Source organism: Mobula birostris, chromosome 20, assembly GCF_030028105.1.
Source record: "Mobula birostris isolate sMobBir1 chromosome 20, sMobBir1.hap1, whole genome shotgun sequence".
In the NCBI taxonomy this organism is placed as follows: Eukaryota; Metazoa; Chordata; class Chondrichthyes; order Myliobatiformes; family Myliobatidae; genus Mobula; species Mobula birostris.
The window spans coordinates 5356060-5374284 of record NC_092389.1 but is presented as its reverse complement, the minus strand read 5'-3'; the positions used below and the strand labels follow the sequence as shown (position 1 = coordinate 5374284).

General features: G+C 46.0%; 1 protein-coding gene across 1 annotated transcript in view; it reads right to left on the bottom strand.

Moving 5' to 3' along the window:
* The window catches only part of LOC140185435 (uncharacterized), a 34979-nt gene extending 18224 nt beyond the window's left edge, over positions 1–16755 (bottom strand). The window contains exons 1-3 of the mRNA XM_072238774.1: positions 16279–16755; positions 13685–13705; positions 2997–3011 (exon numbers count right to left, since the gene is read on the bottom strand). Of these exons, the coding sequence (XP_072094875.1) occupies positions 2997–3011; positions 13685–13705; positions 16279–16731 (489 nt within the window). The 5' untranslated portion in view covers positions 16732–16755. The remainder of the gene's footprint in view (positions 1–2996; positions 3012–13684; positions 13706–16278) is intronic.
* Between the last annotated feature and the right edge of the window lie 1470 nt (positions 16756–18225).

Genomic DNA, 18225 nt, shown 5'->3' with positions numbered 1-18225 from the left:
TGAAGAGTGATGCAAAATACACATTCAGTTCCTCTGCCATCTCTGCATCTCTCATTACAATAACTCCAGCATCATTTTCTATTGGTCCTATGTCTACCCTGGACTCTTTTACCCTTTATACCGTATACTAGCCACCAGCTTCCTCTCATAATTCATCTTTTCCTATCTAATGACCTTCTTAGTTTCCTTCTGCAAGTTTTTAAAAGCTTCCCAATCCTCTATCTTCCCACCAGATTTGGCTTCCTTGTATGCCCTCTCTTTTGCTGTCATTTTGGCTCTGACCTCACTTGTCAGCCACGGTAGTCTCCTCTCTTCCATTTAAAAATTTCTTCTTATTTGGAATATATCTGTCTTGCACTTCCCTCATTTTTTGCAGAAACTCCAGCCATTGCTGCTCTGCTGTCCTTCCTGCTAGTGTCCCTTTCCAGTCAACCTTGGTCAGTTTCCCTCTCATGCCATTGTGATTTCCTTTATTCCACTGAAAACCAACACATTGGAATTTAGTTTCTCCTTCTCAAATTTCAAAGTGGACTTGATCATATTGTGATCACTGTTCTCTAAGGGTTCCTTAATCTTAAGCTATTTTATCACCTCCGAATCATTGCACAACACCCAATCCAGCACAGCCGATCCCCTAGTGGGCTCACCAGCAAGCTGTTCTAAAAAGCCATCCCTTAGACATTCTACAAATTCTCTCTCTTGAGGTCCAGTACTGACCTGGTTTTCCCAATCCACTTTCATGTTAAAATCCCCAACGATTATCATGACATTGCCCTTCTGACACGCCTTTTCTATCTCCTGCTGTAATTTGTAATCCACGTCCCAGCTGCTGTTTGGAGACCTGTATACGACTACCATTAGGGTCCTTTTACCCTTGCTATTTCTTTATCTCAACGCATAGAGGCTCTAGAACTTCCAATCCTATGTCATCCCTTTCTAATGGTTTAATATTATTTCTTATACACAGGGCCACACCACCCCCTCTGCCTACTAACCTATCTTTCTGATATACTGGAGGAATGCAGCAGGTCAGGCAACATCTATGGAGGGGAATTTATCATAAGGGGATTTTGTGTTAATGATGTGTACTTTTGTCAATTATTCTTTTTTTTTTACAAAAGAACAGTTGTCAAGAACAGTTGCTCAAGTTTCATGTAAGTGTGACTGGATTCCAAACCAATGTTACATACGTGTGACTGGAAACAGTGGCAAAAGTTAAGACCAACATGTTTTCACAAAAGCTGCGTCCCTCTGTCGAATGGTGGCAATATTTAATACTAGATGAGCTACATTCAGTCCCTTCTTAATTTCACTTTAATATGTTGGTATAAAGACAGTGATAACTCAGGACAAGAAATGTCAAAGCATTGTGGCTAGTGTTACATAATTTACTTTTTAAAACCCTATTTTTCAATTTCTTCTCGTAGTCGTCAATTTATGAGCACAGAATTCTATTACTGCATATACTGCATACTATTATTGTAAACAAGGTAACGACTTTGAACAATATCTTTTACAAAATTACTAGCACACTGTCATAATGACATTTACTTATACTGGAGTTATATCCACCTAGAGTATCATTTAATCAGTGTTGTCTCTTTATTGATAAAAACAGGGATAAATAAGAAACTGTAAACTCAGTGCTGTATGTTGGACAACATTATTGTAAATGTGGGCTGCAACACAAAACAGAACCACAATCCTTCCAAAAAAAATGGCACAATAGTTCCAGTCTTCATTTGCCCCACTGCCCCTCTCCTCTGCTCAGACTTTTGTGTCAGTCATGTATTGACACTTTCTGTGCTTATTTAAATAGTCAGTATTGGCTATTATTGCAGCCTCTTGCCCAACTCCAATATATTGCTGGTTTGAGGGAACTCACAGATGATCACAATTTGAATATTTATTTATTTACTTAGATATACAGCACGGTAATAGGTCCTTCCACCCAGTGAGCCCACACCACCCAATAACAGCCATGTGATCAATTAACCTTGTATCCTGTGCATCTTTGGAATGTGGGAGGAAACTGGAGCACCAGGAGGAAACCCACATGATCCATCTCTGGTGCAACGATGTTCATATCCTTGTCATTTTATGGGAAATCACTTTAGACTCCTGAATATGTGTGTGGATCCCTGGGCTCCTATCAAGTGAAAATTTTGAGTTTGTGAGAATGTAAGGTTTTTTGGAATTCATTTCCTCTTGTTCTTTATCCCTTAACATCCTCTCGTTAAGTATGAAGAAAACAAGCACTTTGAAGGGAAGGTTATGTAACATGCTATAGGGTTTCACTGCTGTGTAACATGCTGTAATGTTTCACTGATAATGGAATGGTTTCTCAGTAGCAGCAATGTTTGGGTTATAACTAGAGATAACAGGGTTTGGCATGCTGTTGTTCTTTCTTGTGAGTCTGGAAGGGAGATTTTCGCAGGCTTTTGCTGGGGAGAGATGAGGAGAGAAGATGCAAATGGAGAGAGTTGGTAGACCACCGGATGGGGTGGACCTGGAGCAAGGGTCTGAAGGTCAGTGACGATCGGAGGAGGTCGACGGTGGACGCGTGGCTTATCAGTGAGCTCCAACGTTGCGCAATAGACTGTTTCATAAGATTGGGCCCTTTTTCTTTTTTTTTCGTCTTCTTTACTAACCATATTGTCAAAATAAGAATTATAAAGCTTAATCGTTTAATCGCATATTGTGTACTATTTGTTATTTTGGGGTACTGATTTGTAACGGGACACATCGCGCAGCATCCTCCCAAACGAGATTTCTTAAGTTTGGCCGGGCCAGGGGTTATCACCTCCTATATTTAGCTGCCAGTCAAAGCAAGAGTTACAGTTGCAAAACCACGCAGTGAAAATGATTGTGTCACTGCAACAGGGTGCACCAGCAATAGTAACAAATACCTTAAAGTAAGGGTGTGTTTTTAGACAGATATAATATGTGTCATGGTCCGGATCGGGTTCCCTTTAAATTTCCTTTGTTTGTTTTACGATCGGGACCGTTGACTCCTTGTTTCCCTTTAATTCCCTGTTTTCCTGTGTCCCCCTGGCTTGGTGATTAAAGGCAATTTACTCTCGGCTGAACCGGCAGTTTATAAGTCTCCGGCTTTCAGCCATTTGGTGCGAGAGCGTTTACGAAGTTACCGAAGGTAATGCGAGCCAATGTCATCTGGCCGGAGCCAACTAAGTTTCTTGCTGGAGCAAGCCTAGTCTCCTCCCGAAGCAAGTGCCAGCAAGCTGCCTTCCCTTGCCAGAGCGGGTCCGTCAAAGTTAACCCGCCGAGGTGAGTCAAGAGCTCGCCGCGGCTTGGGGCGTACCTGTGCCCAGTTATAGTACTGTCCATCGTTGTGTGGTGTCCGTATCCATGTCCTGTGTCTAAAAGGGGTCCCGGCCCTGTACCCTGGAAGGGTCCTGACCCTGTGTTAAGAAGAGTTCCGACTCCGTCCTGTGTCGAAGGAGGATTCCCGGCTCAGTGTTTTATGTCCTGTGTCTGTGTCTCTCCCATGAATAAGAAGAGTCCTGGCTCCATATCTTGTGTCAAAGGAGGAGTCCTGGCTCAGTGTTCTATGTCCTGTGTTTGAGTTCCAAGTCCAAGCTCTGAGGTTCAAATATCAAGTCCTGGCCTGGAGGTTCCAAGTATCAAGTCCGTCTGGGTCCTGAGTTCCATGTCCTGTCCCTAAGCCCAAGTCTGTGTTCCTGCCCCAGCTCCTAGTCTGTGTCCTGTCCATGTGCCTTGTCCTGGAGCCACGTCTTGTCTTCGCCTGGGTCTGGGGTCTGCAGCAGATATGATCTCGTTGGCTCTTCACACAACCCTGGAACATCTGGACTGCAAAGATGCATACATCAGGATGGTTTTATTGATTACAGTGCAGCATTCAATACCATGGTCCCCTCAAAACTAATCAGTAAATCCAAGACCTTGACCTCAGTACCCCCTTGTGCAATTGGATCCTTGATTTCCTCACTCACAGACCCCAATGAATTCGGCTTGGCAAAAACATCTCATCCACAATTTCCATCAGTACAGGTGCACCACACGGCTGTGTGTTTAGCCCCCTGCTCTACTCACTTCACACTTATGTCTGTGAAGCTAAGCACAGCTCCAATGCCATATTTAAGTTTGCTGACAACACCAATGTCATAGGCTGAATCAAAGGTGGTGATGAATCAGCATATACAGGGAGATTGAAAATCTGACTGAGTGGTGCCACAATAACAACCTCTTAGTTAATGTCAGCAAGACCAAGTAGCTGATTATAGAGTTCAGGAGGAGGAAGCGAGTGGTCCATGAGCCAGTCCTCATGAGGGCATCAGAGGTGGAGAGGGTCAGCAACTTTAAATTCCTCGGTGTTATCATTTCAGAGGGCCTGTCCTGGGTCCAGAAAGCATGGTAGCACCTCTACTTTGCAAAAATTCAGTATGACATCTAAAACTTTGACAAACCTCTATGGATGTGTGGTGCAGGGTATATTAACTAGCTGTATCACAGCCTGGTATGGAAACACCAATGACCTTGAATGGAAAATCGTACAAGAAGTAATGGATATGTCCCAGTCCATCACAGGTAAAGGCCTCCCCACCATTGAGCACATCTACATAACTATATGTAATTGTTCAGTGAATTTTCCAGTAATTGCAGTCCAGTTGCTTCTGTATTTTTCTAGAAGCTTCTTAGTTTTCTGATGCAGGTGTCATGCCACTTGAGTCTGGCTATTTTATATGTTAATTATTATCACTGTAATTTTATTTATTATCTCTAGTCTGAGTATGAGATGATCACAACTGGTTTTCCCCTTGTCTTCTCTTTGTTTTCTCACTGCGTCTTTCTTGTTACTTTTTATTTTTTTTAATCTAGAGATAAAGCATGGTAACAAGCTCACACCGACCAATTACACCCATGTGACTACTAATCTGTACATTTTTGGAATGTGGGGTGGAATCAGAACACCCAGAGGAAACACACTCAGTTACGGGGAGAACATACAAACACCTTACAGGCAGCAGCTGGAAATGAACCCTGGACTCTGGCACTGTAATAGTGTTACACTACTGTGCTGCCTGTCATGAGTTTTTTTTTTGCTTTTGTAACACTCAATGAAACAGCTGTAAGCAACAACTTTTTTGCCTCATTCTTGACTTGCAAAGAACTTGTGGATCGCAAAAGCATGAAGATCCAATAATGATAAGGTTACACTCACCATCATTCACATTTCACACCAGTAGACCTCTCACTATCATAAGTTTATACTAACTCACCTCCCTCTACTACTCAGTTCACTTCTCACAACACACTCAAATTGCTGAAGGAACTCAGCAGGCCGGGCATCACCTATGGAAAAGAGTACACAGTAGATGTTTTGGGCTAAGACTCTTCACCAGGACTGGAAAGGAAGGGGGAAAGAGTCAGACTAAGAGGGCAGAGAGGAGGAAGAAATGCAAGGTGGCAGGTTCCAGTTTCTGCAGATTTTCTCATGTTTGCGATTACATTCACACAGCTTTTACCACACAGATTTCACACTTACGTTCCCTCCTTACACTCAGTTCACAATGACCTGTCTCACTAGATAGAGATGCCCAATTACCATTTCCACTGCTCCACAATCACACACGGCTCTCTTTAGCTTTTCCTCCTCCTTGAACTGAAGTATCACTGGCAGTTCACCAATCCTCTGCACTTCTCTAGAGCCAAAGGATTCGGTTAATGGGTCATATTGTAAATTGCCCGTGTTTAGGTTAGGGTTAAATAGGTGGGTTGCTGGGTGGTGCAGCTCACTGAGTCAGAAGGCCTCTTCCATGCTGTATCTCTGAATAAAATCGAATAAGTAAACAAATATCCTAGAGTAATACACACACTAAATGCTGGAGGAACTTAGCATGTCAGGCATCTATGGAGAGGAATAAATAGTTGATGTTTCAGGCCAAGACACTTTCTCAAGACTAGAAAGGAAGGGGGAAGATGCCAGAATCAGAAGATGGGGTAGGGGAAGTAGTACAAGCTGGCAGGTGATAGGTGAAGCCAGGTGAGGGTGAAGGTAGGTGGATGGGGGAGAGGAGATGGAGTGAGAAGCTGGGAGGTGATAAGTGGAGAAGTAAAGGGCTAAAAAAGAAGGAATCTGATAGGAGAGGATAGTGGACCATGGGAGCATTTTGTGTGTGTTACTCTGGATTTCCAGCATCTGAAGAATCTCTTGTGGATAGTATTGTTGGACGCCACCCATCCGGACCAGGAGTCTCACCAGCCTATAGCACCATTAGCTTGCTTCATACCAATTCTCTAGTGACAGTTTAAATTACTGCCCATTATGCCACTGGCGTTTGGGGCAGCAATAACGATCCTTCATCTCTGTCTGTACTGCCACATGCAGATATAGAAGGATTCCTCATTTCTGTTTCTGTAACAATTATATTTTGACCAGTCAGGGATGTTAGCCCTGAGCTGAACCCCCTGAAACTGGAGGACTGGTGAACCACTCTAAGTCTGGCCTCTACTCTTTGACCTGTTTGGCATGGGTGACCCTACCAAGAGCCAAAGCATAAAGCCCTGACTCCAGCCAGCATAGCTCTCTAGGTCCACATTATGTTAATTATTGTTAATTATAATATAATTATATTATATTAATAATTACATTATTATTATAAACAAATAATTGATTAATGAAAATGAAAGCATCTGGGGACAGATGTAGAGTTTTGAACCAAAATGTCAACAGTTCCCTTCCTCCACAGATGCTGCTCGACCCACGGAGTTCCTCCAACAGATTGTTTGTTGCTTAAAGCTGGTTGGATTTGGAGCAATATAGTGCCATAGACTGAGGATAGGTTAACGGATGGAAAACAGAGGATAGGAGTAAAAGGGTCATATTTAGGTCTGGAGGATGATCCTAGTAGAGGTGCCACAGAGGTTGGTCCCAGGATACCAACTAATCACGGTAGATATGTTAATAAAATAGATGAAGGTACAGTGTATAAAAATCTACGTTTGTTGATGATACAAATCTGCCTGTAAGGAGTTTCTACGTTCTCCTCGGTGACCGTGTGGGTTTCCTCTGGGTACTCCAGTTTCCTCCCACAGTCCAAAGATGTACCAATTGGTAGGTTAGTTGGTCATTGTAAATTGTCCTGTGATTAGGCTAGTGTTAAATTTGGGGATTGCTGGGTGCCATGGCTTGAAAGGCCGGAAAGGCCTACTCCAAGCTGTAAGTCAATAGAAAAAATAATAGAATAGAATAGAAAAATGGACTATTTTTTCAAATGCCAAGAGAGTGAACTCCGTGGGTGTTCAGAGGGACTGAGTGCCCCTGTATACAATTTACTGACAATTCACATACATCAAGATACGTCAAATGTGCAAAGTGGAGAAGGAGATTTTTCGATGGTATTATGAACCTTGCGAGCACACAGAGGTCCTTCATAAGCACTGGAGAGCTCACAAGTTCACAAACTAGCCTCCAACTCACCCCAGAACTCACAAAACGGAGTGGAATCAAGTTATCCTCGATCTCGAGGGATTGCCTAAGAAGGAGGACAGGGGCAGCATGGTAGTGTAGTGGTTAGTGTTATGTTATTACAGTGCCAGTGAGCCAGGTTCAATTCTACCATTGGCTTATGTTCTCCCTGGCTGCTCCGGTTTCCTCCCACATTCCAAAGGCAAGTAGGTTGATATGTCACATGGATGTGATTAAGCGGCATAGGCTTGTAGCACTAGAAGGGGAAAAGGAGACAGCAGATACAATTATAGGTTGCGAGAGTTAAAACAATTCACTACAACGAGTAATATATCTTTAAAAAGATATACTGTACATACAGAAAATAGAAATGATTATTAAGAAAATTGTCCTAATGAATTGCACTCTGAGTTTACTTCATCAAGACTTATGCTTCAACTTCCTTTTGCAGAAGCCAAGGGAATTTATGCATATGAATTAATTTGTGCATATGAAAATAACATTATTTAAACGTTATTTTGAATAAAATTTTTCACAAAATTATGAGTGCAGCAGCATAGGAAACAACCATCTTTGATGTGATATTATCTGACTAAGTCTGATGCTGTGGCTCAGAAGGAAAGGGTAGGAGGAGAGGACTGCAGTAGTGATAAGGGATTCCATACCTAGAGGAGTAAACACGAGATTCTGTGGACGTGATAGACACCCGGACAGTATGTTGCCTCCTAGGTGCCAAGGTCAGGGATGTCTTGGATCGGGTCCTCAGCATTCTAAAGGGAGTGTCATGGTCCGGTCCGTGAAGTCCGTATTCCGTTTCATGGTCCGGTCTTTCGACCCTTGCTCCAGGTTTACCTGTCTACCCTGTTTCTGTTCTTGTTGAGCTCTAATTGAGGCAGCTGATGCTTGTTGGGGCTGGCTGCATAAATACCTTCAGAGACTAGGGCGTGGCTGCTGGATTGTACTTGTCCTTGTATCCCTTGCTCTGCCTTCTGTTTCCTCGCCTGACGCCTTGTCCTGCCTTCTCTTGTCGGTAACTCTCGCCTCGCCTGAAGTTCTCGTCTCGCCTTGCTTTGCCAGAAGCCTTGCCTTGTCTTGCCGGTAACTCTCGCCACACCTGAAGTTCTCGTCTCACCTTGCATTGCCTGAAGCCTTGCCTTGTGTTGCTGGTAACTCTCGCCTTGTCTCGCCTGCAGTCTTGTCCTGCAGCCACCCTGTACCTAGCTCCCTTCCTGTCCCTTGCCTCCACCCAGGTAAGCCAGGCCGTCTTGCTGTTACCTGCGGTCGGTTCTATCCCTTCCTGTCCCTTGCCTCCGTCGGGTAGGCCAGGCTGTCTTGCCATTACCTGCGGTCGGTTCTATCCCTTCCTGTCCCTTGCCTCCGTCGGGTAAGCCAGGCTGTCTTGCCATTACCTGTGGTCGGTTCTGTACCTTCCTGTCCCTTGCCTCCGTCGGGTAAGCCAGGCCGTCTTACCGTTACCTGCGGTTGGTTCTGTCCTTTCCTGTCATATGCCTCCATTGGGTGGTGATCCGCGCCCTTCCCAGGAGAACCATGCCCTGCCCAGGAGGAGCCTGCCTAGCCTCAAGCCCGAAGGGATAGCCCGGGTAATTATAGACCAGTGAACCTTGCGTCTGTGGTGGGAAAGCTGTTGGAAAAGATCCTTAGAGATAGGATCTATGGGCATTTAGAGAATCATTGTCTGATCAGGGACAGTCAGCATGGCTTTGTGAAGGGCAGATTGTGTCTAACAAGCCTGATAGAGTTTTTTGAGGAGGTAACCAGGCATGTAGGTGAGGGTAGTGCAGTGGATGTGATCTATATGGATTTTAGTAAGGCATTTTACAAGTTTTCCACATGGTAGGCTTATTCAGAAAGTCAGAAGGCATGGGATCTAGGGAAGTTTGGCCAGGTGGACTCAGAATTGGCTTGCCTGCAGAAGGCAGAGGGAGTACATTCGGATTGGAGGGTTGTGACTAGTGGTGTCCCACAAGGATCGGTTCTGGGACCTCTACTTTTGATGATTTTTATTAACGACCTGGATGTGGGGGTAGAAGGGTGGGTTGGCAAGTTTGCAGACGACACAAAGGTTGGTGGTGTTGTAGATAGTGTAGAGGATTGTCGAAGATTGCAGAGAGACATTGATAGGATGCAGAAGTGGGCTGAGAAATGGCAGATGGATTTCAACCCAGAGAAGTGTGAGGTGGTACACTTTGGAAGGACAAACTTCAAGGCAGAGTACAAAGTAAATGGCAGGATACTGTTCAGACCAAATATCAGAATGGGGGAAGAAATGTGATCTGAGTGACTTTGACCATGGAATGATTGTTGATGCCAGATAGCTGGTTTGAGTATTTTCGAAACAGCTGACCTCCTAGGATTTTCACGCACACCAGTCTCGGGAGTTTGCAGAGAATAGTGTGAAAAACAAAAAAAAAATCCAGTGAGCAGCTGTCCTGTGGGCAAAAATGTCTTGTTAATGAGAGAGATCAGAGGAGAATGACCAACCTGGTTCAAGCTGACAGGAAGGCAACAGTAACACAAATAACCTTGCATTACAAAAATGGATGGGCTACAGCAGCAGAAGACCACAAACAGGTCCTTATTAGGTATGGAAGGTACCGAATAAAATTGCCACTGAGTGCAGTTCATGCAGCTAAAATGGGCGAGACTATCAGGAAGTGGTATTTATTTTGGTGATTGTTTGCTAGAATCTACTTTAAACAAACCATCTGTTAAATTCAGCATGCAGCAGAGCTGCAAACTGCAGATCTGAAGTGTAAATAAGTTAAAAAACCACATGAAAATACCAATCCTATTTTTGTAGTGAGAGGGATCTTAAGCTTCACACACTGGCTGTACTTACCTTTCAGTTACAATAACAAGATGAAGAAGGTGCAGGAGTAAACTCTTTAGCTCTTTGAGCTGCCAAGACTTTCACTAACACTGCAGTTATCTGGTCCAAGCCTCACAGAACACAGAAAAGCACAACACAGGAACAGGACCTTTGACCCACAACACTGTGCTGTGCTGAACTAATTAAATTAGTAATCACATGCCCAGCTAAACTCATCCCTTCTGCTAGAAAGTGGGTCACCACATAACCCCCCCCGCCCCCAGAGCCGGCGATACCTCCCCCAGTGTCCACAGTCTGGATCGGCCTCTGTTTGGGAGGTCTGCCTCTGCGCCGTAGTGCCTGAGCCTGGACCGGCTGCGCCAAGTCCACATGGGCCAGTTTGAGTCGGTCCACCGTGAATACTTCCTCTCTCCCTCCAATGTCCAGCACAAACATGGACCCGTTGTTCCTGATCACCTTAAACGGTCCCTCGTAGGGCCGCTGTAGCGGTGCCCGGTATCCGCCCCGTCGTACAAAAAGAAACTTATAGTTCTGCAGGTCTTTGGGTACGCAGGTCGGGCTCTGTCCGTGCTGTGAAGTGGGTATGGGGGCCAGGTTACCCAGCCTCTCCCGTAGTCTGTCCAGGACTGTTGTGGGTTCTTCCTCTTGCCCCCTTGGGGCTGGTATGAACTCTCCTGGGACGACCAGGGGTGCGCCGTACACCAACTCGGCCGACGAGGTGTGCAGATCCTCCTTGGGTGCCGTGCGGATTCCGAGCAGGACCCAGGGAAGTTCGTCCACCCAGTTAGGCCCCTCCAGGCGGGCCATGAGAGCCGACTTCAGGTGACGGTGGAAGCGCTCCACTAGTCCGTTCGACTGCGGGTGGTAGGCAGTTGTGTGGTGTAGCTGCAATCCTAAAAGGCTGGCCATAGCTGACCACAGGCTGGAGGTGAACTGGGCTCCCCTGTCGGAGGTAATGTGGGCCGGTACCCTGAAGCAGGCTACCCAGTTTGCGATCAGTGCTCGGGCACAGGATTCGGAGGTGGTGTCGGTGAGCGGGACTGCCTCTGGCCATCTGGTGAACGGTCTATCATAGTTAGGAGGTACCACGCTCCTTACGACACTGACAGGGGCCCCACGATATCCACATGGATGTGGTCGAACCTCCGGCGGGTGGGTTCGAACCGCTGCGGCGGAGCCTTGGTGTGCCGCTGCACCTTGGCCGTTTGGCACTGCATGCATGTTTTGGCCCATTCACTGACCTGCTTACGAAGTCCATGCCACACGAACCTGTTGGCGACCAGCCGGACGGTTGTCCTGATGGAAGGGTGCGCTAAGTTGTGAATGGACTCGAAAACCCGCCGGCGCCAGGCTGCTGGGATGACGGGGCGGGGTTGGCCGGTAGCTACGTCACATAGTAGGGTCCTCTCACCTGGGCCTACGGGGAGGTCTTGAAGCTGTAAACCGGAGACCGCAGTCCTGTAACTGGGGATCTCAGTGTCTGCCTGCTGTGCCTCTGCCAGCGCTGCATAGTCCACCCCCTGGGACAGGGCCTGTATGGTAGGTCTGGAAAGTGCGTCCGCCACAACGTTGTCCTTTCCAGAGACATGCCGGATGTCTGTCGTGTACTCGGAGATGTAGGACAGATGTCGCTGCTGGCGGGACGACCAGGGGTCGGACACCCTCATGAACGCAAAGGTAAGCGGTTTGTGGTCTGTGAACGCGGTGAAGGGCCTACCTTCTAAGAAGTACCTGAAATGCCAGATTGCCAGGTATAGTGTCAATAGCTCCCGGTCGAAAGCACTGTATTTGAGTTCAGGTGGTCGTAGGTGTTTGCTGAAGAATGCCAGGGGTTGCCAGCGACCCTCAATGAGTTGTTCCAGCACTCCACCGACCGCTGTATTGGATGCGTCCACCGTGAGGGCAGTAGGAACGTCCGTTCTGGGGTGTACTAGCATCGCGGCGTTTGCCAAGGCTTCTTTGGTTTTAACGAAAGCGGTTGCAGCCTCTTCGTCCCAGGTAATGTCCTTGCCCTTACCCGACATCAGGGTGAACAGGGGGCGCATGGTTCGGGCCGCTGAGGGGAGGAAACGGTGGTAAAAATTCACCATACCCACGAATTCCTGCAAGCCTTTGATTGTGTTGGGTCGGGGGAAGTTGCGGACCGCGTCTACCTTGGCAGGCAGCGGGGTTGCCCCGTCTTTAGTAATCTTGTGGCCCAGGAAGTCGATGGTGTCGAGTCCGAACTGGCATTTGGCTGGGTTGATTGTAAGGCCGAATTCGCTCAGGCGGGAGTAGAGCTGGCGGAGGTGGGACAGATGCTCCTGCCGACTACTGCTGGCTATGAGGATGTCGTCCAAATAGATGAATGCAAAGTCCAGGTCGTGTCCCACCGCGTCCATTAGCCGCTGGAAAGTCTGCGCGGCATTCTTTAGACCAAACGGCATTCGAAGGAATTCGAAAAGTCCGAACGGGGTGATGAGTGCCGTTTTGGGGATGTCGTCCGGATGTACAGGGATTTGATGGTATCCCCGGACGAGGTCTACCTTGGAAAAGATCCTTGCGCCGTGCAGGTTTGCTGCGAAGTCTTGAATGTGCGGCACAGGGTAGCGGTCTGGCGTTGTAGCCTCGTTCAGTCTGCGGTAGTCACCGCATGGTCTCCAGCCCCCCGTTGCCTTGGGCACCATGTGAAGGGGGGAGGCCCATGGGCTGTCGGACCGTCGTATGATCCCCAATTCCTCCATCTTCTTGAACTCCTCCTTGTCCGGGGAAAGCCTTCGAGCACGGGCGTGCAGGGGTGGTCCCTGGGTCGGGATGTGGTGCTGTACTCCGTGTCTGGGCATGGCTGCCGTGAACTGCGGTGTCAGTACTGATGGGAAATCTGCCAGGATCCTGGTGAATTCGTCGTTGGACAGCGTGATGGAGTCCAGGTGTGGGGCTGGCAACTTTGCTTCACCCAGGGAGAACATTTGAAAAGTCTTGGCGTGGACTAATCGCTTCCCTTGCAGGTCGACCAGCAGGCTGTGGGCTCGTAGAAAATCCACCCCTAGGAGTGGTTGGGCCACGGCAGCCAGTGTGAAGTCCCACGTGAACCGGCTGGAGCTGAACTGTAACCGCACCGTGCGGGTGCCGTAGGTTCGTATTGTGCTGCCGTTTGCAGCCCTCAGGGTGGGTCCCGGTTCTCTGTTGCGGGTGTTGTAACTCGTTGGAGGTAAGACGCTGATCTCCGCTCCGGTGTCGACCAAAAAGCGGCGTCCCAACTGCTTGTCCCAGACATACAGGAGGCTGTCCTGATGGCCAGCCGCCGTAGCCATCAGCGGCGGCTGGCCCTGGCGTTTCCCGGGAATTTGCAGGGTGGTCTGCAGCGGCGGGCCTCTGTGCCCCACCGCTGGTGGTAGAAACACCATTGCTCGTTGGGCTCGCGGCTCGGTGATCTGTGCGACGGATGCCCCTCTCTCTTTCCTGGCATTCCACAGCACATCTGCTCGGGCCGCCACCTCCCGGGCGTTGCTGAAATCTGCGTCGGACAGCAGCAGGCATATGTCCTCGGGCAGTTGCTCCAGGAACGCCTGCTCAAACATGAGGCAGGGTTTGTGTCCTTCAGCCAGGGCCAGCATCTCGTTCATTAATGCTGATGGCGGCCTGTCTCCCAAACCATCCAGGTGCATTAAGCGGCGTGCTCGTTCGCGCCGTGAGAGTCCGAAAGTCCTTATGAGCAGGGCTTTGAATGCTGTGTATTTGCCGTCCTCCGGGGGCGACTGTATAAACTCCTCAACTTGTGCAGCTGTCTCCTGGTCGAGTGAGCTCAGCACGTAGTAGTAGTGACTGGACTCCGAGGTTATCTGCCGAATGTGGAATTGAGCTTCTGCTTGTTCGAACCATAAATGGGGTTGCAGCGTCCAGAAGCTGGGCAGTTTTAACGAAACTGCGTGAACAGATGCTGCGTCGGTCATCTCTGGTCCAAATATCGTTTGGGCCGTCGGGGTCACCAATTGTAGCGGTGTGCTACACACAGCGCTAGAATAACCACACGGAGTCGGTGAGTTGGAGTTGCGATGAAAGAGATTTATTCAAACTTTGCGGCCTGCTTTAAAGCCTTCCTGTTCCCGCCCTCCCTGGGGCGGGACTGCTGTGGGGAATGCCTATTCCCAGACCCTTTCTGCGTGTGGGATTTTCCCCCTGCTGGTGAAGATGGCCTGGCGCCCTTTTTGGGGCCGGCCCTCTGCCTGTGCGCGCTGTTGTGAGCCGGTTTGTGTGTACTAGAAAGTGGGTCGCCACAATATCACAGTTGTTGGGAAATATCACCCTGTGTAATGTTCAACTAACACATTGATGGGGAGAAATCTGAGTGTTGGCAGAATTGGTGAATGGGTTTGATAATTCAGACATTTACTACTTTCAAAGGCTGATGGGGACAAATCCAAGTGGTGGAACCATGATTGTTGACTTACAAATCTTCATGGGGAGCTATACCACAGGGATTTAGAGATAAAAGGAGATGGTTAAACCTCAGCAAACCGAAAATACCTTTTCCTCTGCCTTCTTCATCTCACAGATGATACTTAGGTTTTCTTATAGTATGGGCCACAAAAATGCCTTTACTGTGTGGCAGTCTGACCTTGTTCCTGTAGGTTCAGTTAATTCTGTACTCACTATGGATGCTCTTTACTTGTTGCCTTGTTTTGCTTGCATTTATTTTGCTTGTTTTCTCTCTAAATCTTTACTTACCAAAGATTCACAAGGTAAAGACCAGCCTGCAGGAAAGGGTTACTACACATTCAATTGGAGGACAGGTTTATAACAATCGACTAGCACGGTGAATATCCAGGGCATAGTATGGAAGGAGAAGAATTGAATAGCTAGTAGGAAAGCAGGGGAATGTTAGGGCTAGAAACTGAACAAGATAAATACCTCCTGTACTTAATAAAGTGGCCACTGAGTGTATGTTATATATAGAAGCTGTCCATGAGCCTGGTGGGACGTGCTTTCAGGCTTTTGTATCTTTTGTCTGATGGGAAAGAGGCAAAGAGAGACTTTCCACAGTAGATTATGTTATATGCTTTACCGAGGCAGCAAGAAGTCTGTTAAGTTGGGGGGTTATATGGGAGGCAGGGTTTAAGGGTCAACACAACATTGTGGGCCGAAGGGCCTGTACTGTGCTGTACTATTCTATGTTCTATGTTCTACGTAAGTAAAGACAGACCCTGTAGAATTTGCTATCGAAGTGGTAACAGCTGAAGCAATGTCTTACGTTATGGGTGGTGAGGTGCTGAGTAGAAATACAAAGATACACATTGTGTTTTGAAGAATGTCGAATGTTGCTTAATCCTACAAAATAGTGATACATTTGCTTCTCTGAAGCCAGTTTATCCCTTAAATATAACAGAACAAAGCTGAAAATTGGCCAACCGTTTTATTCATTTAATGTAAAACACAGAGCACAGAGATTAATGGTTTTCCAGTTCACCAAAAGTTGTTGCTATAAAGAGTTATCAATATAAAGAGATTGCTTCAAGAGTTTTATTTCAAAGAGCAGTGTAAGATTTTGTACACCTGATCTTTCCATGAGACTCTGTAGATACAATTATTTGCTAGATTTGTTTGAATCCACTCCGGACAATACTCATGATCTAATGACCTGTTTTCCAGATTTCAGCAGACCCTTAAATTGTCACTAAAAAGCCATTTTTCACATGTAAATGCAGCGGATTGGCTGATTTAAAAAGCAGAGTTACCAAGGATTTAATCCATTTCTTTTACACACTGATGCATACATAATTACCTAACCAACGTAATCAATTTATGTTACCCTCTGACGCATACATGAATTCCATTAAAAAAATAGCAGCTTCTTCCCTCTCTTACCCTAAGATGGATTGTGATTTGTAGAGATCCCACTATCCTCATCATACCCAAGCTTACTATCATCCCATCCTTCTTAACACTACTCCATTGTTCCGAAGCATTCAGGGAACTCCCATTGGCCTTGGTCATAAACAGGACAAATTTGCTTAATAACTATTCTTTTGGGATCCCAGATACAATCCTCCTCCAGACCACTTAGCACCATCCCACAGTCCGGAGGACACCAAGCAGTGTCATAGCCATGCTGATGCCATGTTTTCTGGAGTGGATGCCCCTGGTAATCTATTTTTTTTACCTTTCCCACATTGACTAGCACCTCAAGCACAACCTTTTGACTTATAGGCAGTTCCAGTGGGTATCTGCTGGCTTTCCTGAGGTCCCTACTAACATATACTCCAGGACCAAACATGCCACCTTTGGATCGACGGAAACCATTTTTTAAGATTAATCTTGCATTTTTAGCACTGGTTCCATGGTACATCACATATTGCCTTCCATCCTCTGGTGCCCTGTAGCTTTCGAGACATGGTGGATAAAAATTAGGTCCATCCTCTTCAGCCCAGGTAAAATCGGAATTATATGCCATGGCAGTGAGTTGAAGTTCGAAATGTGCCTTTTGACAAAAATAAAAGAAAACAAATGTGAAAAGAGATATCTTAATTCTGTCCTAATCGTTACGTGAAATCTGATTATCTATCCCTCGTGTTCTTGAACATGCTGGTGAATTAGTCAAATGAATGCTGGGTAAAACATCCAGACAATTACTCAACCTGCTTCTTAAATATGGAAAAGCTATTCAATGCACCATGATATTGCCCTGACAAATATGCAAAGGAAATTAATATATCCTTTAACTTGTACTTTGTGCTGTAGATTTTAAAACATTAGTATTGGTTTATTATTGTCACATGTACCAAGAAACAGTGAAAATCTGGTCTCGCACACTCTTCAAACAGATCAAATTGTTGCAAAGTGCATTGAGGTAGAACAGTGACAATGCAGAATAAAATGTAAAGGCTACAGAGAAAATGCAGTGCAGTGCAATAGAGTGCAAGATCATTCAAGAAGTCCTGTCAAAAGTCTGATAACAGTGAGATAGAGCCTTCCGTGTCCTTTTCCTGAGTAAAGGGTGTTTGAAAAACTAGTGTAACTTTGTGATAACAGAAGTGAAGTTACTTCTGGAATAATGGACGCAAAATTTGCTTATCTTTCAATACAATGAATTAACCTTGACACTCCAGCCATATAATTCATTTGCCAATAGTTCAAACTTGGTACATTTCATCAATGTTTCTATCCCTTTTAAAGGCAAATGCCTTAAATATTGTACAAGATTCAATAACTAGTCATACCAAGCAGTCATAAAAGCAGCATAAAATACTGAAAGTATTCAACAGGTCAGATGACACCCGTGGAGTGGGAAAAGCTGAATTAACTTAATAGGTTAATGTCTTACATCAGAACTCCCCACTCTGGATACATAATGTAAAAATTGAAATTAATGAATGAGCTACTGGGCCTGAGGTCCAAGTGTACACAGACAGAAGAAAGGCTGATATTCTAACGAAAACCGAGGTGGAAATTATAAAGAATTCTAAGAAATGATCTTCCATGGAAGAGGATAGGGAAAGCATATCCTGGCTTTGTCCTGTAACAGTTTCAATTGCTAATCAATCAACATGGTGCAGAGGGTATGAAAACACCCTGCCATGGCTTTGGTGGGCAGGACGTTGTTCTCATTTTTTCCTGAGAACACAGAGTTTCAGCATAATCCTCAATGAGTGAATGAACTCTGTAAAAAGTTGTTTCAGTGAGTGAGTTCAAAACTTCAAGTCCAGGAAGTAATTACACTAAAATTATTCACAAGTTGAGTGTTTCTTGTATTTTCTGTACTAGCAATATTGAAGTCTACCTTATTATCTTTGATTACATCAGGTTCCCCTTGCTCAAGGCAAAACTTGATTTCTACTCACCTTTTTTCTACGATTAAAATTATTAAAGAGAGGAAATATTTAACAATAGATGTTGTAAAGGAAATCCAAATTCAATTCTTGTCAGCTTGCAATAACAGGAAGCACAT